Here is a 23,645-nt window from a genome sequence, read left to right as displayed (position 1 = left end):
AAACGGCAACAAAACATCACAACAGAGGAGATGCTGCTCAAGGTCTATATCCATTTAAAGATATCCGTTGATGTCGGTGCAACCTGAGGAGACACATTCTCGTACAGACTTCCTTTGATGATTGTTATTTGGAAACTTTACCGAATAAACAAACCACACGTGGGCGACAAGGTCATAAACAAACAGTTTTAGAGTAAAGTCAACTTTAAGTTAAATGTGAAATAACAAGTTTATGACTCCGTCTACAAAGTATATGTGCATGTAGATGTGAATGTTTGTGTTTTCTTGTGTTTCTATATTTTCAAAGGATCAAAGACACTTCAAGACATGGTTCCAGTTCATACCTGGCTTCAGCAGGAATCTAGGGGGATCATATTATAAGTGGACAGCTTCCTCCTTCCATAACTGACCTTAGAATAGATCTACACATGCACATGATAATTAGCGACCAGACCTCATTTTACAGTTTTCTTTTTTGTTTGCAAAAGATCAAATGTGCTTTTGACACCAAAAAAAGCACCAATCAAATACTGTTTTAACCATTTTATATGATCAAATAGAACAATTTTAAGAGAAATCTATGTGGTGGTTAATATTGAGCTGTATAAATATTTAGGGAACTGAAACAGTAGTGGGCCAGAGGACGTAAGTTTGGTGGGTGGTACTGTTGTGTAACCCAGCACACATCTACATTCACATGCACTGACACCTCCAACATACTTGATTTATCCCAAACCTGTTATTTATGGTGAGCATATGTTCAAATAAAGCCATTTTCTCTTTGACTAGAATTTAAGTAAATAAGTACTTTAAATTAGGCCGGTGTCAGTGGCTGTTCTCTATGTACGTTGGACAGGGAAACCACTGAGTAAATGTAATGTCCAACTCGTACTTGACACATCTTTGTCAAAGCCCATACAAGTTTACACACGTGAGAAAAAACACAAATACAAATATGCCAACATACATGAATACATGTGACAGTTGTGTGCTGTTGGAAGGGAAAATTTCCACTTTAAGTTTCCTTCTATGTCGACTGCTTCACTTTCCTTGCCCCTCACAGTCTAAAGTGGAAAAGGAAGATAAATGACATGACAGAGGTGCACATCTCCACTGGAAATGATTAACAAGATTAACAATGATGTCCCAGTGTAGTCATTAGATCCCAGGACTGATAACCACCTATATAAGTTCCAGTTCCTCAGCTGGGAAAGTGTGAATCACCAGTTCACCAAGTTCCATCTAATGACTCTGCTCACTAAATTAAAAGACAAAAGATGCTTCCCCTTTAAAAGGACACTTCAATTAATTACACCCCCCCACCCCAGAAAATCCCTCTAATTCTGTACTAGAGGCTCAGTGAATAAAACTGAAAATCCATTAGTGGGCATTCATCTGATCTCACCCAGGAAAAGGAGGCAATCAGTGCGGAGCAGCTACTGTTCAGCAGGGCAGAGGCGCCGGCACAAGACGAAGAGGAGCAGGGCTGAGAGTGAGTCACAGCACCAGAGAGGAAGAGGAGAGGAAGAGGAAGAGGAGAGGAAGAGGAGAGGAAGAGGAGAGGAAGAGGAGCAGGGCTGAGAGTGAGTCAGAGCACCAGAGAGGAAGAGGAGAGGAAGAGGAGAGGAAGAGGAGCAGGGCTGAGAGTGAGTCACAGCACCAGAGAGGAAGAGGAGAGGAAGAGGAGAGGAAGAGGAGAGGAAGAGGAGAGGAAGAGGAGAGGAAGAGGAGCAGGGCTGAGAGTGAGTCACAGCACCAGAGAGGAAGAGGAGAGGAAGAGGAGAGGAAGAGGAGAGGAAGAGGAGAGGAAGAGGAGAGGAAGAGGAGCAGGGCTGAGAATGAGTCACAGCTCCAGAGAGGAAGAGGAGAGGAAGATGAGAGGAAGAAGAGAGGAAGAAGAGAGGAAGAGGAGCAGGGCTGAGAGTGAGTCACAGCACCAGAGAGGAAGAGGAGGAGAAGAAGAGGAGAGGAAGAGGAGCAGGGCTGAGAGTTAGTCACAGCACCAGAGAGGAAGAGGAGAGGAAGAGGAGAGGAAGAGGAGAGGATGAGGAGCAATGCTGAGAGTGAGTCACATCACTAGAGAGGAAGAGGAGAGGAAGAGGAGAGGAAGAGGAGAGGAAGAGGAGAGGAAGAGGAGAGGAAGAGGAGGCTCGCCTGTTAAAATATGTGCTGCTCCATTTTTTTTAAGAAATCCCTTTGACACGCTCTGACCCTGAGACATAAGTTATGTGTGAAAGAAAAAGAGAAAACACTGATTCTGTGCTAATATGAAAACACAGCTCCTTCCTTAATTGTCTGAATAGTTCAGTTAAAATAAAACTATTTCCTCTGTTCAAAGTATTGATTAGAGAGAAATGTATTTATTTGTTGTCCAATAAAAAATGGCCAATATGAGCCTTTCATAAACATCAGTATCCTTATGTTTCTGCATATGAATTTAAATAAATAACTATGTTTATGTTTCAGGTTACATGTATCTGGTTGTTTATGTGTTTTCTTTTTATAGTAACTAATTATGAACTGTTTGTTTAACCGGTAAAACCTCCAGCCTGGATTAGATTTCTTTGTCCCAAGGGTTTGATTACAACAGCTAAGGAATCATTATATACACATTCGCCAATACAGTGATGTTATTGGCCATTTTCTTTTTCCATCTTCCTTTTCTTATTGGCCCAGATATCAGTATCAGCCCTTAATAATCCATATTGGTTGCATTACTGAGTTTCCTGCAGTACAGGGACAACCTTGGTAAAACGCTATCTTGCCATGTCTCCAGTATCAGCAGAGCCGAGGAAACTTCACCGTCAGAGGATCCAAACTGTTTACTTATACCACCAGTGAAGCTATTAGCATGTGAGGGGGGGTGTTGCTATCGGGCGAGTCTTGCTACAGAGGAGACACTGTGAGCAATGTGCTGCACAGTATTAAATTCTCACAGTCCACATTTGAGCCACGTGGACCAGAACCCATTCCAGAGGAGATTTGCAGTGGAGGCAAGAAAGAAAGAGAGAGAGAGAGAGAGAGAGAGAGACAGAGAGAGAGAGAGAGAGAGAGAGAGAGAGAGAGAGAGAGAGAGAGAGAGAGAGAGAGAGAGAGAGAGAGAGAGAGAGAGAGAGAGAGAGAGAGAGAGAGAGAGAGAGAGAGAGAGAGAGCAGGAGTTAAACAGCAGAACTGTGGGAACGAGGCTGGAGAGATGCATCCTGACACTGACGGCTGACGGATGCTGCACCATCCACAGCCCACTGAGATTCGGGGGGGGTGGGGGAGGGGGTTGGGGGGTATTTGTTGCAACAAATGGGATTGCTCATATTTTCTGCAGTAATCCGCGAGTGACACTGAGGAACGGGGTGGGGGGGGGGAGGATTGTGTGTGACTCTGCATCAAAGTTCTGCACACAGACCACTGTCCTCCACATGAGAGAAGGATGAACTGGGATAAGGAGACATGTGTTTAACTCAGAGGTCGAACAGGAAACAACTGCATTCACACAAACATCCCTGCAACATTAATTAAAGCTGTTGTGTTATTGTGTGCGCACCGATGAACCCTTTGTATTTTGCACACATTGCCCTGCAGCCACATGTCGCCTTTTTGACTTTACCCTCTTTTTATGTACTGTATCTACAATTCCACTGCAAGAGCAGGAGGGCATAAAAAGAATGTTTTCTCTCCTCTCTTCTGCCTGAGTCTGACTTTTTTTCTTTTGTTGAAATAGCTTCACTGATGCAACACCAAAGGCAGGTGGAGGTCTGGTGTGCAGTGTGGTGCAAAACTCACTGAAGAAACAGAATCGGGATTCTCTGCTTCCTCTCGTGTTCTTTCTCTCCACAGGGCTGCACAACGTTGACTTTTTGTGGAAGTAGTTCTGACGTATTCACAAATGACTGCACCACCTCTCCGTTGTAAATCTGGAGTTTTGTTTCTGTAGCACACGCTTGAACCGTGTTTTCTTTACCGTGCAGAAAATGTAACCTTTAACAGAAAAGCAGCGCTGAGGAGATCTTTAGTGGCAGAGTTAAAAAGCCCATTTTGATAACACAGATCTAAATCAAATATAAATCTCATATCGGGGAAACACCTGCTGTGTGAAAGCGAATGGTCCATAAAGGGCGGCCAACTCTAACAACACAATAACCTGTTCTGTGAAATGTAAAGATCCGGGCTCCTCTCCTGCACTCTGCCCCTTTTTATGCTTTCACTTCTGATGCAACTAGAGGCAAGACCCACAGTGCATGGTGAATGTAGAGGCCTGCGTGCACGCTCCCGCTAGTTTGTTATCCGGCTGTGTTCCAGACATAAAGCCGGCGTTAATGTGTTGTTTGGTGCAGGCGCTCACAGCACGTCTGTGAACTAGCAGCAGGACAGTAATCACAATACAGCATTTAAACATACTGGAGCTCGGGTCTATTGAAGTTCTGCTTTTCATTGGGCATGCAGTTTTGAGGATAAAGGACAAATCCACACAGATAACATTATTGTAAATGACCTTTCTCTTGTTTTGATGGTTTACAGACCCCGAGCTGAATAACTCCCACTGTTCTTCATAAAGATCCTGTTGCTGTGGTGCCTCTAACAAACTAGTTCCTCAGCTTCGTGACTCGAGGAATCGACCTGAATGTCGTCTTAGCCAGAAAAAACTTGCGAGTGTCATATAAGCCTCCTCAGTCCAGTCAGCAGTCCAAGGTCAGCAGAGGTCCCGCCTCCTCTAAGCTGTAAGCCCTGGCTGTCAGAAACAAATTGTTTGATAGGAGCTCTTTTTTCCACTTAATCGCAGCCGCGGCACACGTGCACACGCACACTGGCGCCCGCGTGCACGTGCACCACACTCAATGAAGGACAGAAATCTCATTAAGATCAACGAGATTGCCGAGATAAAGTGTCACTCAAGAATACATCAGCCATGGCGGACTGAATCCCTGCAGCCCATCAAATATACAGGACGAGCACCTCGGCCCAGCAGCCCCTCCCCCCTCCCTCCGCTCCGAGTTTTCTGATTGTTTACATCAGTGTCAACAAAAAGAATAAATAAATATATTCAATTCACAACGGGCAGGTGAATTTTTCATTTGCTCCGGCAACGGGAGACGCAACACCTCCTCCACACCGGATGAAACGGAGCTGATCCGGGAACAGTGTCATTACTGTAACTTCATCACAGGTTCCAGGTCATTGTTCCTCTGGGAGCGGATGAGAGTGAATGAGGCAACTTGATGCAATCTGCTTCATTAAGGAGGCCGGTGAGGAGGTGGTTAGTGGGACAGGGACGACAACCTGGGAGGGACCAAGACGCCTCCTCACATCCGACAAGTATGATCCACACGCACACAGGTCAGGTCCACAGAGGACGACACACACACACAGGCATTAGTTCGCAGCCTATATTGTGAAATGACTGTTAAACCAACACGTAGATATGTTCATCCAACACGGAGGCAATGTCCCAGAATGACTTCCCACTGCTTCACATAACTGTCACGTTCAGAGCTGACTGAGATCTGCTTTATTCAGTGTCTTTGTTATTCTGCAGGATTACACACAAACTGAACAAATTTTTCAGAAAACTTCATGGAAGGATTGGACCTGGGCCAAGAAACATCCCAGTCAATTCTGGCAAAATACGAACAAAGGGCCAGATTCACTTTCTTAATTCGGCTTTTTCTTTTTGATATTTTCCAGGGAACACGAGATGGATCCTAATAAAAAAAAGAATGAAGCATATTTCGGGGACTGATATCGACGAGTGCAGTTTGGTGCCGCTTCTAATTTTGTATAGAGTAATTTTCTACATGATGATTCTGGGGATTTCAAAGACTCATGGACGCACTTTCCATGTAAATATGCAAAAATGTACAGAATAAATGGGAAATCTTCGTAGATAAAACTCAATCTCAGTGCAGCTGGTGCTTTAACGTGTGTGCGGCAGAGAACAAGAGGAAGAGAGAACACAAATAACAGCCAAACTAAATAGTGGTGTTTAAAAACAGCAGACAAACACGGCTAATTGGTGTTCAACCTGATGGGGGCCTCCTCCGTAGCACATCTTATTTAGTTAATTCATTGTCTTTAAAGTGTTATTTGTCTACCTTCCGCATGTGTGCGTGTGTTTGTGTGTGTGTGTGTCTGCACAACTTGCGCACGTGCTTCCTCCTCCTCAAGTTTCCTCTGGCAAATGTTGCTAGAGGTCTCTTGAAGTCATTTCGGCGTCAGCATAATAAACAGTTACGCTCTGTGTTGGATGTCAAGTCGGAAGTTGCTGACATTTTTCTTTTTCCTTTTTGTGTGTGCTGTGCACTGTACAGTTTCTGTCACGAGGACTTGAGAGGAGAAGTAAAGCCGAGTTCAGCGAGGAGACACTCGTCCTTGAGGACACAATTACGGTTTGCTTACGAGGAGAAAAGGCAGAAGAGGTCGGGGGAGTTAGTGAGCCGGTCCGTTTGTCGGAATCGCTTAAACAACATGGTCCTGAAATAGATATTAATGAACGCATTATGTTATTAAGTTTCTTGTTCTTTTCTTTTTTAATTACGATATCAGCATTTGATGGATTGGAAGGACTTCATGCCACACTGGACTCCATTTATTATCCCTGGACCTCTGACCTGTGCAAACATAAAAAAAAATAAGAGGAGATGACGCAGGGCAGCTGCCAGTGTTTATGAATTATTTAAAAATGATGAAGGAGGTGCAGAGTTTTCCTGAGCTTTTAAGGGAAAGATAAACTGTGAGAACAGATACGTGATGCTGCTGATCGTTATTAGATATCGTTCACGTTAAAATAAACTGGCTAGACAACCGGCCAAAGAGGAAAGTGCTAAAAACAAAGGAACAGTAGAAAAAAAGTTAAATAAAGTATTATTATTTGACATATTATTTGATGACTAGAGGCTAGAGACTTTTCTTCCTTTCTTTCATTATGTTAATACCAACTTTTATTTGAAAATGTAAATGTTATGTTACCCCAGTAAGACACGGCCTCTTTATTAAATGCAAGTATATGAGATCATATTAAATCCACAGTTGTTTATGTCAACACTTATCGTAGAATCTCCATTTCCTTTATAATCACATCTCTGGCGTGATTGACGTTTCCACGATGAGATGAAATGCTGCGTTTCATAACGTCCACTGTAAGAAGCGAGCCTGTAAAAATGGAATATAGGATTTTGATCTGTCAATAATTACTAATAAAACACGCCGGGTGCCGGGGACTTGCTGTTTCAATTACCGCCTCAGACTTTTCAGGAATCAATTCAAGACGCCAAAAAATTACCTCTCGTGCTCAAAACCATAAAAGCATTCATGAAGGCAATTAGACGCTTCTCTGTTGTGCGTCTGGAACATAAATACTGCACCAGTGTTTCCTCCTGGGACCAAACAAACCCGTGCGTTTGTTGATGAATGAATGCAGAAAAAAGCAATTTTTCCAAAGCTTCAGGGAAATATGACTCTGACAGCGGTCTATTTTTATCGCGAGCTATATGTTTATTTTCATCGCTAAACCATTTTTCAAGCTGTCAGGAGGGAAAATAAAAATAAGTGAAGAGGAGGAAAAGGAACACGCCCCAAATCCATCTTTCCGTCACTCCACATGGCGTCACCCATCTGAAAGCTCTGATCAAGTAATACAGACTGTTTTTGGAGATGGATCTGACTGTTCCTTTTCTACAGTTTATTTGGGCAATATCGCAGCTCACCTACTGGTGCAAGACAAATATCTGTTAAAGATACTATTAGCAGCCAGCAAGAAAGCTGTAACACGAAAATGGCTAACAGAGACTGACTGGATAGATACTGTAACTGATATTCAAAATATGGAGAGAATGTTTTTTTCGCTGAATCTACGATTTGACAAATATTTGCAGTATTGGGAAAAATGGATTGTGTTTTTAACCTCACAGGATCATCACTGATCTGTTACTATATGAATTGACATTTATCTTCATCAGTATAAATGTATAGGGGACCAAAATTTATTTTATTTTTATTTTTTTTGTATGTTCGTTTAATGTATGTATGTTCATTGTATCTTTGTTTCTTTAAAAATAAATTATAAAAAAAAAAAAAAAAAAAAGAAAGCTCTGATCAGTGCGGATCCCGGACAGTATCTTTGTTTCTTTAAAAATTAATTATAAAAAAAAAAAAAAAAAGAAACCTCTGATCAGTGCGGGTCCCGGACAGTATCTTTGTTTCTTTAAAAATAAATTATAAAAAAAAAAAAAAAAAAAAGAAAGCTCTGATCAGTGCGGATCCCGGACAGGTAGTTACTGCCATGTGAGCTTCTCGCAAAAAAACACTTCAAGTTATCCCGCTCCTATTGATTCCACCCGTGGTTTCATTACTCAGTGGTGAAATGTCATGAAGCACAAATTCCTTTGCTTAAAGGTGACGTGCAGCATGTGGCGTGATATCGAAGGATTTGACAATTCCATTACCGCTCGCGACCACCCGGCGTGTGATCCACGGTAGCGGTGACCACATGGTCGCAGCTCGCTATATATATATACACGCTGATGACAGGAGCGTGTAATGCCCGGCTGATGGAAACATCACTTTGCCGCGCCGGGTTGATTACAGCAGAAAAATGCACAGCAGGGGGCCGGCGCCTTGTTCTCATGTGTGAACTCTGTCGTCCGAGCTTGTCTGACAATCCCAGATCAATACTCAATCAAAGAGGGTTTTTTCTGCCCTTCGGCTTATCTGTTGCTTCTCGCAGCACCAACACCCAGTGGTGGACAACTTGCCGTTATCTGGAAAGAAAAAATAAATAAACGACAGGTTGGTCGCAGGAGACGAGAGAGAGGGAAGGAGGGCGAGGGAGCAGCGGTGTACAGTCGAAGGGTTCGCTCCAACACGCAGAAGTAATTTCCAAAATGACAGGCTGTCTATATAGAGGAGAGTGTCTCTTCCAATCATCCTCTCATCAGAATGCTGCGGCCTGATCAGCGTCTTAATGAAAGAAATGAAGTGCCGTGCGACTGAGAAGAAAGAGAAGGAGAGGTAGCGCTTGGTGTGGGGGGGGGGGGAGTGTTTGTGAGTCATCTTCCAGCTCCGGTGAAAAAAACGTGACAATATCGCTCCCGGCTATTTCCAGTCAGCCGGGGCGATGCTAATCATGAGCTTAATTGGAATCCTTTTGACTTTTCTACAATCGTTGAAAAGAAACAACTTTAAGTCCCCGCTTCCTTTCCCCAGCTTTGAGACGTCCTTGGAGTAAACAAGCTATAAATACGCGGCTCTTTCATTATTTTTCAGTAATTATCAACTAAACGCAGAAAGACAGGAGAGACAGAAGTCAAATGGAGGAACTGAAAGTGGTAACAACACGGAGGGAGGATTATATATTTCCATATTTGCTATTTTTAATCATCTAGAGTATCAGCAGAGTCTAATGGAGGATGTATGGAATAAACAATACAGGATTTATTCATCTTGATTCAAGTTCAATATATTAGGTTTACTCTTAGTTACCTTTATATCGATAATACATTTCAAGGTTAAACTGTAAAATATCAAGACTCGATTACATTCCTTTGTCATGAGGGTTTCAAAATGACATCTTAGGAGTGATTTTCTTTCGATATATATATTGGGCAATATGGCCTAATATTGGTATTGGCCCCTAAACATCCATACGAGTCAGGCTCTAGTTATGTTGTATTGAATTACAGTAGAAGTGTCAGCTGATCGATAGACTCTGCTCTTCAAGTCTGGATAACAAAACATCTGGATCCATCCGAGGGGCAGTGGTGCTGGGTCACCAACACTTACACAGATAAATTGACACACGTCTACAGCCTGTACATACTGTATATGATGGGATAAGTGATGTGGGCATCACTTATTAGTGAAAAAAAAATTTAATTTCAAACCATCCAATAATAAATGTCAGTGTGGTGCACGGAGGTACGACAACAGACCAACAAGAATAAACACACGGGGGATAACTGTGTGTTGATGTATGAGTGTTGTCGTGTGAAAGGCTCATCCTTTGATTTCACATTGTTAAAGTGTTACTGCTGCAACATAACCAGCGACCTGTTTGTCTAATAACTCAATATCTGCTTCACTTTGTCTCCTGGTCCCATTTTTCTGTTCAGACTTTTTGAGGCTCTGGTTTCCGATGGCGACGAGCTTCGATGGCCGGGATCGGTCTTGTGAAACCAACAGGGGGAGATAATCTAAATTGGAGAAACCGAGAGTGCAATGAGGGGCAACAGCTGTCTTTTTTTTTGTCCGGGAGGAGGAGATTGGTTTGTCTGCTGGACTCTGAGGGTTTTGAGAGACGGTGAGAGGAGGAGGAGGACGGAGAGAGGGAGGGATAATCAAGTCCCGAGCTCGAGGTGGGACTTTGGGGCAAAGGAGAATAAAACTCTTTAACAGATGAGCAGCACTCGAGCTCTGGAGTTGAGCCGTCGCCTCACCTTGAATTTCCAATTCTCTGTCATATTCCGCAACAGAAATCTACTTCTCTCTCTGAAATTAGGCAAAACTCTCCATCTACATAGCAATAAAGGAGAAGAAAGAGAGGTGGAGACGCAGGGAGATGGATGTTGATGCTACTTAGCCTTAAAATGACGCGTGGAACCACATCAAACCCACAAGGGAGCGAAAATAATTCACTGCAAACCACAGGAAAATGTATCCAAATAAAATCCCATTCACATATATTCAGATCAAATCACTTTTGAAAATAAAGCCCGTTTAGAATGCAATTTTTTCGCCCCTCAGTGGTGTAATGCACATCGCTCCCTATGGTAATTCAAAAGAAGATAGCTCAGTTAAGAGGGCTCAGGAAAATCAATGATGCCTTACTCGCGCAAAGAGAACAGATGCATATGAATGAGCGAAATAGCCGAGGAGTTTCTCGCTGGATTGGATTTAGCATTTCTATCGACTGGCCGTGAGGACGTTACACGGAGGTGCGGCGATGTGCTGGGAATGCAGATGCCGACGCTTTTCCCAATCGCTCGTTATTCAGCGTGCGTTCTTCCGACGTGATGAAATGTCAGCGGCGTGAAACCGAGTCAGATTCGACGCAGGAAGCCAAACACGAGTCACCGAGTAATTAGAGGGAAAACATTAAAGTTGACCGAGCGGGCTTATTACTGCAGCTCAACCAAATGGCAACGTGTACGTACACATGTGCAAAGGGGGGGGGGGGGGTCTCATTTATCCCAACACAACAAAACCCGGGAGTTAATTGGGCAGCAGCCCTCAGTAGATACCTTGGACATTAATTTGCCCGGCTTTCTCCGGTCTGACAGGCTGATAATGAGGCATTGTGGGACAGCGGGTCACCTGGTCGGGTTCTGGACCGACTGTCCTTCATCTAACAAATGGAACGAGAGTGAGAGAGAGAGAGAGAGAGGGGTGGAGGGGTGGAGGTGGGGGGGTGGTAGAGACCTTAATGCACCGTCATGCCACAAATTACCTGCCATTTCTGCTGTAATCTTTCTCTCGGATCATTATCTTTCCCCTGAATCAATCTCCCTCCTGCTTCCTCTCGACCTCGACCTCAAATCCTTCCACTGGCTTCCCTCGAAGTTACCAGAGGTGCCCCCCCACACACACACACACACCTGCAATTCACTATTGATTTTATGTTCCTCTTTCATTCTGCTGAATTCTTTATTTCTCTCCCCCATCCACCACCCACCCTTCTCCTGCATGATGCCGGCAGGAGGCCAGCCCTGTCCTGCGATGTCTGTGGCAGCCGGCATCTGCTCGGAGACCGAGGGACCAGCTGCAGCAGCGGGGGGGCACAGGACAGAAACCGTAATGACTGCAGTTTAGATCGGTTCTGTAGCCGCGTGCTGGCCACCGACCCAGACAAGTGACGCATGGTCCCAGACTAGTGCTCAGCATAAAGCCGCTGTGCTGCTCAGGCTCAATTCTCATGATTTCTTGCCTACACCTGTTTTGTTTTTTGTTTGGGTGAAAGTTGCTGCTCTGCTGTGGGAGGACGACTCGAGGCCGTGTTACTGTCTGCTTCACTTTTATATGTCTGAGAATGTCTGAGTTTTATTCAGACCAGGCTGTTTTTCCTGACTTGGTGCAAGCTCGCCCACGCAGACCTGTTATAAACCCTCGTCTCTCACCTGTCTCACTTCCATTCTCTACACTTAATTGCATGCACATCAGACTCTATTTGCATATTGAACTTGTTATCATCCACTCAAAGACTTTTTTTACCACAAGCTACATTCGCCCATTCACAGGAGCTGGGGATTCAAACACTGAGACATTGGTTTATGAATCCTTGATGCTACTGTTGTGATTTTCATGCTTTTATCCTCAATTATAACCAAAACAATACATTTAACTACCAATTCTAAACTGGCCCCGAGATAAATGATACAGGCCAAACCTGAGGGAACGCTGAGGCTCAAGGTGAATCTGATTAGCTACTGGCTTCTATGGCAACTCTACATATACATTAACATACAGACTTGTTAAACCTAGGATGGTGAACATGGTGAATATTAGACCTTCATACCTTTCCTTAGACTATTACTGATTATCATGTTAGATTGTAGAATACCAATTTGATATCTCAGGCACGTCTAGGTCTAATTTTATTTTTACCCTATGAACTATGATCACACAGAAAAAGCTTTTTTATCGGCCATGATCGATGTCAACTCTTCAAACACCCACTGATAATGTTCTTCTCCTGACCCTGATTCCCACCCTGCCACAGTGATGTGCAGCTACTGCAGCCGTGAGAGAAAACCAGTCTATTGTCTGCACCGAGGGTTTATAGACACAAGGCCTCTTGAGTAAACTAGGTGAGCTTCTATCGAGAAGGTGTGGAAAACAAGCGTGTCTACCTTGGCCAAAAACAACACAAGCAATTTCACAGGTAATTAATTCACTGGATTTGCCAAAAAGAAAAGAACAGTAAACCCATGTTGTTATTTTATTTAGATTTGCCAAAGACCTTTTTTCACAGCTCATATTTTTTTTACTGTGACAATAATGAAGGCTTAGTTCCATTTACACATCAGTGAGCAAGACACACAATGCCAGGGAATCAGAACATGGGACTGCAAATGGAAAAGAAACCACATTTACAGTGTGTTGCTAATTACATGCGCTCGTTTTTGCTATGGCGAGTCACAGTTATGATGGAAAAAGATGTGTTAGATTTAACATGTACTCAACTAAAATGAGATTTGAAGAGGAAGTTTTTTTCATCCACGCTGCCCACCCCCCCCCCGGCTGCAGAGAGGAACAGCGAACCAGATCCATCCTTCTCTCCCATCACAGCAGGAGCTCAGGCCTTAATTACTTCTGATATAAACACAAATTAGTCTGGAACACAAACAGAGACCCGGCTATGAGTAATATCTTCATTTACACCACATCATGTCCAATTACACGAGATATATCACCTAGATGCTGGATTTAATGCGCCTGCATGGTGTTGGCAGAGGAAAAGATGAATATAAATTTGTGAAAACCACGACATTCCCTACACAGTCATGTTGCTGCAGCAAAACCATCCTGTCCCCAAAATCCAGTCCCAGTAATTCTGCCTCTGTGAATCCGGTGCCAGTATGCATGACTCTCAGTGATGTTCAAATAAGAGGCTTGAAATGGGGGATATAGCGTGTAAATGGAACATCGCCTCATGCTATGCAGGGAGGAGGAACTTTTTTCTTTTGATGTAATATAATTAGATTCTAGTTCAGATAATAGAATCTGCCAAGAAGTGAAATACTAAGATATATTATATGATAAAAGCAGCCGTTTAGCATGTTTTACCCTTTTTACTGTTCTTATTTCCATTAAACTCAAAGTGAAACTTAGCAAACTGCAGACTAGAGTCCGACCAAAATATGAGTTGGCTGATAAAATGGGACGATATAAATCTTTTAAATATTGATACCAGTTTGTTTCCTTATTATTTACAGTTATTTGTGATATGGTTTATAGTTAAGTTTAAACATATCAAGCCTCTATTATTGTGGTAATTCTAGGAGATATTGAGAAGTTGTTTGAATACATATTTGCCAATATGTCAGTATCTGAATTTGATTTATCCCCCAATATCGGTATCAGCCCCTAAAACTCCATAATGCTCAGGGATAACTTACAATAAAGAAATAAAGAAAATGGTAAAAATGTACTGCTAATATTATTTTTTCAGTGTTATGGGTTAAACGAGTCACCAAATAATTTTTAAAAATCCCCCCAGTATGTCCCACTGAAGGATGTTTACAGGTTTCTTTATTACAATCAATATACATTACTATCGCTTATAATCAACTGATGACTCACACAGTTCTGCTGCTGTAAATAGTGTCTACAGCACAAAATTTGCATTTATGAGCTACTGAAAATAATTCTTTGCTAATTAACTTCTACCCTGTTTGATAGATTTGATAACACGAACAGTGCCAAGCTGTTTTAAGAAATCGCTGAGCCTGAAAATTAAACACATCTTTGGCTCTTGGTCTTTTTTTTTGAGGAATTTGTTGACAGGATGAAAAACACAGAATAACACTCGCTTTATCCTTCAATAAAAACAAAGTGAGAGTGAAAAAATAGATCCTTCAGCCATATCAGGTGGGATGCTGGCTTGTTTGTGGCAGTCTGGGAGCGTATAACAAAAATCTGTCAACAAAACACTTACATCATTGAGAGTCACCGGTGCCCAAGCCCAGACATCAATAAGTTACGATCCCGTCAAAACAGAATAAAGAAAAACAGCTGTGAAGTGGTGCAAAAGCAAGTAAGACAATAACAGAGGTTCTTAAAAGTTGGCAGACAGGGCAAAGAAGAGGAAAATACAGCGAATACGGCCAAGCTGGAAGGGGAAAGACAAAAATGGAGGAGGCTGATGTGTGCACAAAGCCCAAGGGAATGCAGGCGTGGAGGCAGAAGAGAAGGAAAGAGATAAAGAGGGAATAGAGAGAAGAAAGAAAGACGAGAGGAGAAGTAAACAGACGAGACAGAGAGGGCTCGGAGACTCGGGCTTTGGCTTCCTTTTGTTATCAGTTTGCACAGAAATGTCACAGCACAGTGACATTCTCCCCTACAGCTTCCCCTGGTGCCCAGACACTACAGTGTAGCCACACGGCACCAGATCACACACACACACACACACACACAACAGATACACACAGACACACACATCTCCATGATTACAGAAGACATCACATTGACTTGCTGGAGACTTAACCATAGTTACCCACTTGCCTAACCATAACCTTGTCCTCACCTCAACATTTAATGATTTCCAAAAATCCCCATAAATATGATTGTGTAGACAGATTTAGACCCCAACAACACATGTAATACCTGGACCCACACACACACATACTAGTGAGGACACTCATTGACATAACACAATGCCTTCATCCCCTAACCCTTACTTTAACCACCAAGACGAAATGCCTACCTCTAAACCTAACCTTAACGTAATGATCACCCTAAAACCAAATCTTAACCCTCAAACAGCCATTTGAAAAAGTGACAAGTGGCCAAAATGTCCTCACTTTCCAAAAATGTCCTCACTCTGTGGGATCTATGCTTAACATGGTCCTCACAAATGTAAGAGTACAGGAACACACACACCCACACACACATAACTTTCTTTCAGCTAATTTGTGAAAACACAGCAGTGGAGACAAAGTAAAACTCATCACTCATAATATCCAAGAAAAGGACATTTAAATTCTCACTTGAAACATCAAAGATGAAAATGTTGCAGAGGTAAAATCACCCAGACAGTTGAGATAGTAATTTCAATATAAGCTGCAAGGAAATCTTTTTATCTGCACGTATATTTATATTTTTTATGGGGTTTATTTTCTGGGAGGGTGTTGTTTGTGTCTCCCACCTGCTCTGATTCACAGCATCCGTTCATCTGTGACGTCTGTGGCTTCCTCACACTAAAATAAATGTCCTGCTAACTGACCAGGGAACTTATGGGGAACTGACAGGTTGTTGAAAATAATCTCAATGATTAATTTCTTACCGGACAGATCTCCGAGGCTGCACTGACGTGTCGGCTAAGTGGACTATTTAGAACACAGAGTTGCCGGCGTTTGCAGGAAACCCGCTCTCCAAAGCTGCTCCCTTCATCTTATCTCACAGATCAATTGGATCCGGCATCCGTGGCAACTAAACCACCGAGGAGCTGTCAGACCACAACACGGTGAAAGTAAAATAAGATTCCTGTTCATTTTTGTGGTCCATGTTGGTATAATCCACTCAGGAAAAAAAGCACTTTACAGGGATAACAACCTTAAAAATCTCTGCCCTCTCAAAAATATAATAAAATAAAGGATAATTGCATTCAAACCAAATTGAATTCTATAGGGCCAAGTCAGAAGAAGTTCTCTGATGGATGAAATCAGAGCTAACCCAGTAATGTGAAATGAGTTTTTATAAAAAATGTATTGGTGCTGAGTTTGCAGAAGCCGGAGTCAAGTTGCAAGCTAATCAGAGTGAGGGCTAAAAACACGACTCCAGCGTGATGACTCAGGTGTTCTGGGAGGTCTGGATCTGTCTGGATCCGAACCCAGAGGAGACTTCTCTGCTGGGAATTAGTCAAGTGTGGGAACTAGAACACTTCTCACACAGGCACTATGTCAGCATGTAGTTTCATGTAAGACTGAGTCTGCAGGAAGCCCACAAGTTACAGTTAAGGTACCAATTCATTTTTCAGTTATGGAACTCACATCATATTCAAAACAAGTAAAAAAACCTCATCATTCAAATCCTGTTGAGGCTGCTGCACACTAAAGGATTTTCAACTCTTGACCGAGTCAGAACGCACGCACTAGATGATTTGGCCAGAACTTGGACCTCTCACTTATTGTTCGCTAAGAAACGATTTCACAGTGGTGATTTCTGAAACTTGTTAATTCACAGAAGCAGGCGGGATTCTAATTCTGTTGTTTGTTTGTGGCAGATGGCAAAAACTATTTTAGGTGCGTGAGTGTGGAAAGCATGCGTGATTGAACGTGACTTCAGGAGAAAAACAAACATTATTGTTGAGAAGGCAGGATTGGCTTAAACCGTTTGCAGGTTTAAATTGGAGCTGGGAGTGTGAGAGATGCGTCACAATTATACTGTTCACAGCAGGAAACTCAGGCAGAGTTATACTAGAAAGTGGGAAAAAAAACTATACAACACAAACCTATTATTATTTATGAATATATAAACCATATATTACACCATTAAGGTATTTCATGTTACAGCGACAGACCCTCAAAATAACAGTGTACGTTATTTGACAATTAGTTTGACTGAATTATTCTGAAAAGATTTGACTGTGCACGTTTGTCAGAACTATTATCCGATTCTCCACAGGCGGTAATGACGTGCTGTAGCATTCCTGTATATCATTGAAAAGGTAATGTCTGTGTTAGCAATTCACAAAACAACGTCAACATGAAGTTGACAACAACTTAACATATCTCCATGGGGTGTCATTGTGGTATTTTTCTGTGATGTGTCATCCTATGCACCAACTTTTTCTCTTGAATTATTTACTTGAATTATTTACTTTATTTATTTAATTAGTTTTATTTCATCTATGTGTGTATTTTTTTAATTTTGTTTTAATTTTTTTCTGTAATTTTCTGTAATGTTTAATGTAGAGTGTTCTGTAAGCTCTGCATGTTCTCTTACATTATGAAAATATTTGGAAAAATAAAATATTCTAAAAAAAAAAAACATATCTCCATGGGTAGCTCGACCAGTGTGTGTGTATGTGTGTGTGTGTGTGTGTGTGTGTGTGTGTGTGTGTGTGTGTGTGTGTGTGTGTTTGTGTGTTGACTGATCCATCTTATTTGCGAAGCTCTGCCTGTGAGGATTTTTGGTTGTTGACTTTTTATGCTAATGATGTGAAAACAAACAAAGTGAGAGACATTTCAAGTTTTAGTTTTACTGCTTTTCATTCTACTGTCTGTCCTTTTTACTTCTGAATTCCAGGACTGTGAACTACATCCAACCACAGACCTGCTGCCAACAGTCTGTGATCTGCCCTGAAGACACTTGACAGTTGGACCTAAGGGGCAGGATTTTATTTCTGTGAATCAGTGGTGAGACCTGCGAGGTGAACAGCAGGAGCACACGGGGTAAAGCAACTGATTTTTCTCTAATTTCATCATCAGCACCATGCGGCGTAACTACGGCAGCTGGAAACATTGGACGACCAAGAACTGGAAACAACAACAGCGAATCAAATCAATCACCGCCTCCAACAAAGTCTCCACCATAAAAGACATAATTTTTTAACGTGTTGAAGGAGAGGAAATATAAATCCAAGTCCTCTGCCTCGTATAGGAAACCATTCAACAGTAATAGCCAAATGGAACCTGGCAGTTTACAGCAACGGACAGCTTGTCCAGGATGTGGCAGCCTCCACAAAAGCATCAAGCCACTTCTATTCATTGTGTGGAGGATGAGAGTTCACAGCTCAGCTAATTTCCCCTGCTTTACAGACTGAATAGTGCACACACACACAGTTTGAAAAGAATGCACAAGATTAGCAAAAGACAGTAAAACCCTCCAGAAATAGAAATACTGTACATTTATTTATATTCCGTCTCAGCGAGGTCACGAAATGTCTCCTCCGAGTTCTGCTTCACAGAAGGAACAGTGATAGCGGTGACAACGGCTCAGAGAAGCAAAAAAGGATTCAACTCTGACAAACTGACACACGCACGTGAAGGAGGGAGGAGATTCACAGCAGAGGCCGGAGGTGAAGACTCTTCTCAAAGACTCTGCCAGTCTCGCCTCGAAATGATTCATTTCCAACCATTTGACCACGAGACGTTCTCAATGACAGGCAGAGGTCGTGCAGGGTCGCCCCCCCTCTGCTTCAGATAACGGCTATGAGCTGTCAACAACATCTCAGAACTTACACTCAGGTGTCAGGTTGTCTTGGCGCACTTAGCTAAAATTAATACAAGATCCCTGCATTAAATCCTTCCTGCACAAGCGCTGATGAGCCAAAGGAAGTAAAACATCTGAGATAAAGGACATTCATTCACAACTGGAGAAGAACGAGAGGTGCAACATCTGCAGGTATCGAAAACCAAGTCCAATAGTTCCTGATCTTAGCAAACAATGAGATATAGGATACTAACATATCCCACAATGCAACAGCAGTAGAAGTTGTTACTTAGCTTCAGGAGCTTCTTGGTCTAGGACACGTCCCGACAAGTGGACAGGAGCATTAGCCCACCCTGCTATTTACTGGATGATCCACTCCACCCTCTCTGCCACAGTCAGCCTCACTATCGCATTCTGTGTTGCTACAGCCTCTTTAAATCTTTCTGTATTATCTACCGTTCAAACTCCTCTTCTCTCTTTGGCAGCACACTCAGATATCTAAATGTGTTTCTGTGATGCAAAATGCTCTCAGGCCTGGATGACAGGTTTCCAAACATACAGCATACAGAAGATGTTCAACTAGAAGGAAGAAAGAGGGAGTCCAGCCTCAGACTGAGTCCTGATCTCCACATCTCTGAGTCCGTCTGAGATCACATGAAGAGACAGGACACACTGCAACCTCCTGAATCCACAGAAGACCCGCGGTATGTTCTCAAAGATGATTAAACCTAATTTGAAAATGTTTTATGTGTATCTTTGAGAACGGCTGCTGTTTTAAAGGCAAATATTGGTCACACCAAGTAACGATTCAATTTATGCCCTTGCTTTTAACAGCACTTTTTATGCAGTTGATATATCACATTCATATTTAACGCAATGATTTATAGATAAAGCATTGATATTCGCTTAAAGGGAAAGTTCATTGAACAAATGAAAGCATGAACCCCCCCCCCATTGGCAGAGTGGTGAGTAGATAATAAGTGATCCCTTTAAATATGAATGAATCCTGGATACAGCCTGGATGGGTAAGGTGCTTGCCAGCCGAAATGTGTCCTTAAATGCTAATGAAATGGCATCTCAAATATATACGGGTGTAATGTAGAACATAAGATCTGCTTAAAGTGCAACTTAAGATATTAACTGTTTGTAAAGGTGCAGTGATCCCATTAGAGATGCTGGTCTTTAAGTGCTTTAATTATTCAGCCCTGTGCAGTTTGCAATCTGCGTTTGCTTGGATCACCAGAAAGAAAAAACACCGTCAGGAAACAAATATGAATTTCATCATCGCGAGCCGTACCACCACACCTCGGATCACACACATCTCTTCTTCACATCAGCGTGTGTTTGATATCGCTGCCCTGAGAAATCCAATAAGAGTCCCCGGTTGTCCCCGGAGCCCTTCAATATAACAGTGGCACCCACCTGTGGGGGAGCCCTCCAGCACCTCTCCAGAGTAGCGCGTCTCTTTGAAGATGGGCCGGTTGTCGTTTTGGTCGATGACAGTGATCAGTAGCAAGGCGGGACCATCCACAAGGTTTCCAGCGAAGTCTGTGGTTGATACTCCCAGCTGTGGGGATGAAAGGAGAAAGAGAGTTTATTTTTGATGGTGTAACTGGGTAGTAACTCTGTGCCGTCGTGACACGAGGTGGTTGTGCATCCTGCTGCAATGACATGAAGAGAAAAGTGATGAACTACAGATGAAGATGGACTCGCTTCATTTGTATTTTTAACGCCAATCATGCCATCACTTAACCAAAACCATCTATACATCAGAAATTAAATTTTCTTAATTGCTTAAAAACACATTCCTGCATCCCTCTAAGATTCCTTTAATCTAAAAGGCGTTAACAGTTGGATCCAGATAGAGGCTGCTCAGATTACTCATCCACTCCTCCTCCTCTTCCTCCTTCTCGCTACCTCCTTCACCTCATCTGCTCTTCTACCGAGGGATCTCTCCATCGGCCCACCTCACATATTCATGCATTCTGCTTCTCCCTGCTCTGCAGTATTGCCCTGTCATCCCTGCAGTTCACCTAGGGGACCATGCGCCAGCTTAGATATGCACAAAATACACTCAGCAAACAAGCAGCTATTAATCCAGAGTGGGACAGCCCTGACCTGTTTAGTCAGCCCCCCCCACTCTTGCTCTGCTGTATTTCTTTTAGCGCATCTACACTTATCGTTACTGAAGCTGATAAATATTTATGAAAACGGCGGTTAAAAAGTTAATCTTGATAAGAAACTCAATATCTTATCTCGACAGCAGTTGGAGTGAACTTGAAGCTACATCAACACATGTCCTTGTCTTGACTTGTTTTAAAGTTTCAGTGTGTAGAATTCAGTGACATCTAGTGGTGACGTGTCATGTTGCAGCTGAATAGCCCCTCACCTGACCCATCCCCTTCGAACCATGACAGAGAACCGCTGGTAGAGCTAAGTTGTCTTAAAAACTCAAAAGGTGTTTAGTTTTTTCTGGTGGCCTCCTTGGAGAGAAGCCACTACCGATGTAATTATAAACTATTTATATATAGAGGAACCATTCTAGGGTAAAGAAAACAACAATTCATAGAATTTAGACGAAACACAGTAGTGTAAACAACACAAGGATTATTTTATATTCAATCTCTGCCAATAGATTCTTTCACCCAAATCCTACACACTGGATCTTTAAGGGACAACATGTTTTCAGTCTCCTTCAGTATGTGAAAGCTTTTTTCAGCTCACATTCAGTCTGTTTTGATGCTTTTGCACATAATGCTTGAGGATTGTTCCAGAGGCTTCAGAGGCTGAATTTGAAAACAAACTACATCAAAGTGGAGCAAACGAAAGCTCCTTCAAAATGCGGCCGACAAATACGTCCTTTCACCCCGAAGCGACAAAGGCTGGAACTGGTGTTTCCTCGTCGGACAAACCTCTGCCAGGATGCACAGGATTTGGTTACAAACTTCTGTTTTTCAAAGAGATCACAGCAGTAACCAGAGGTCGGATGCTTTTAAAGTATCAGTCTTCAACTCGCCTGGACAGTTAAAGAGTCACATGATTAAAAATCAAAAGGAAAGGGTCATTAAAACCGGTACAAAGGCTGTGCTGTTGCTAAGTGACAGCAGTAAGAGCGTAACAGACAAAGCTCCGATCCTTTCAGTTCGGACTTCTTCTTCGTCCTCTGAATTCGGACACAGCTCGTAAGTCTATCGCCATGTTATCTGTTTGCGAGGAGCTAAATGCTTAAAGCAACTATGTAGATGAGGAATATATATGGAATAAATACAGTCTATTATATCCTCTGGCTCTGACCAGCTGCAGCACAATGAGCTGTTATGTATAATGATATGAGCTCTATCAGTGCGTTGGCTCAGTTGTCAGGTTAGCAGAGACAGAGACATGATCCCTTTCGATAAGGTCTCAGCCGGTCAGCTGATGGAACATCCTGTCTGCCGAAGAGGCTCCGCCCCATGAAGTCAGTGATCTGTATCCTATAAAGATACCATACAGTGTGTAATGACATTACCTCCGTTTCAATCTCAATCTGCGGGTAAAGACATCACATCACTTCCTTTATTAGCTCCGGAGCAGGGCTGTGCAGATTCATCAGAGTGAATCTCCTCTCCTCTTCCCTATTAGTGATGCACGACATTACCTAACCTCTCTATCACACGGGTCAACCCTCTGCTCTCCCTCTGTCTTCCTCTCCCTTTGTCCTCCTATCGCACCATCACCGAGCAGCCCAGGGCGTATAGTGTACTGGCAGTAATGGCACACAATGCAGCAGAAGTATTTAGGTGTTAGGGACAAAATGGTTTCATGTCTCAAGTCGTCCTCTGTCTCTGTGTCTCTCCACCTTGAGAATAAAGCACTAGAGGCATTTCAAGAGGGACCTTGTCCTGATGTTCCAACATGTGTCCTCATCCTGTCCCCTCAAAATACACAGAGGGCGTTTTCAAGATTCATGTCGTTTTTACCTCTCTTACATTTGATCTGTTAGTTTTAGTTAAAGGAAACTTTTGCCTGACATAGAAACGCTCTGTCGCTATTACCAAAATAGGATGATATAAATTTGTCAATTGTATTTGCCATCTTTTGTGAATGTAGCGCATTAAAAAGGTAGTCTTTCTGTTTGCTTTAAGAAAATGAATGATCTGGTTAATTTTGTTAAATTCATTGCCGCTGTAATATCATTATAATATCTCTACAGGCATCAACTACATCAGAATCAGAAACTTAACACAAGTGCACAGAATGCACAGAATGAGCGCCGTTCTATTTCAACTTCCTGAAATTAGTCCGAAAGTCCAAATTATCCCCACAAAAAGTTTTCAAACCACAAACACATCTTTTAATTTGACTTCACTTTGGTCCATTGGATCAATGTGAGACACCTTTCACACCTGTAGCTTTGGTGAGGACTAAACGGAAAAGTCAGAAGAGCCAAATCAAACTAAGTGTTAAAGTGTTAAAGCCATAGAAAGAAAGAAAATACCTATTTACACTATAATGTTGAAAGCAGCTCTATATGAGAACTATATTAATTACGTCTCTATGCCAACAAGTAACATATGACTTTTCTCACCCACTCACCAATACATTTATATTAACACATGCACACAGTCTTTTCTTCTCAGCAAGTCTGAGCTGTAATGAGAACATTAGCCTTGAAGTGCCGAGCATCGGATCATTTGAATGGAGGATCACACCCTCCACCCAGATGACAGAGGAATGTTCCAGCACATCATCTCAGAGCAGCAAGTCTTTCACATACAGTCATGAGCAGCTTTGATAAGCATCACTCAGAG

At 42.5% G+C, this 23,645-nt stretch overlaps 1 protein-coding gene across 1 annotated transcript in view; it reads right to left on the bottom strand.

Moving 5' to 3' along the window:
* Positions 1-23,645, bottom strand: part of cdh13 (cadherin 13, H-cadherin (heart)) — a 291,804-nt gene that overhangs the window by 108,724 nt on the left and 159,435 nt on the right. The window contains exon 7 of the mRNA XM_061076474.1: positions 20,278-20,422. Coding sequence (XP_060932457.1) covers positions 20,278-20,422 — 145 coding nt within the window. The remainder of the gene's footprint in view (positions 1-20,277; positions 20,423-23,645) is intronic.

The sequence above is a fragment of the Limanda limanda genome, chromosome 8 (assembly GCF_963576545.1).
Source record: "Limanda limanda chromosome 8, fLimLim1.1, whole genome shotgun sequence".
Classification (NCBI taxonomy): domain Eukaryota; kingdom Metazoa; phylum Chordata; class Actinopteri; order Pleuronectiformes; family Pleuronectidae; genus Limanda; species Limanda limanda.
Note: the sequence above shows the minus strand (reverse complement) of the source record. Positions and strands in the feature narration are given on the sequence as shown.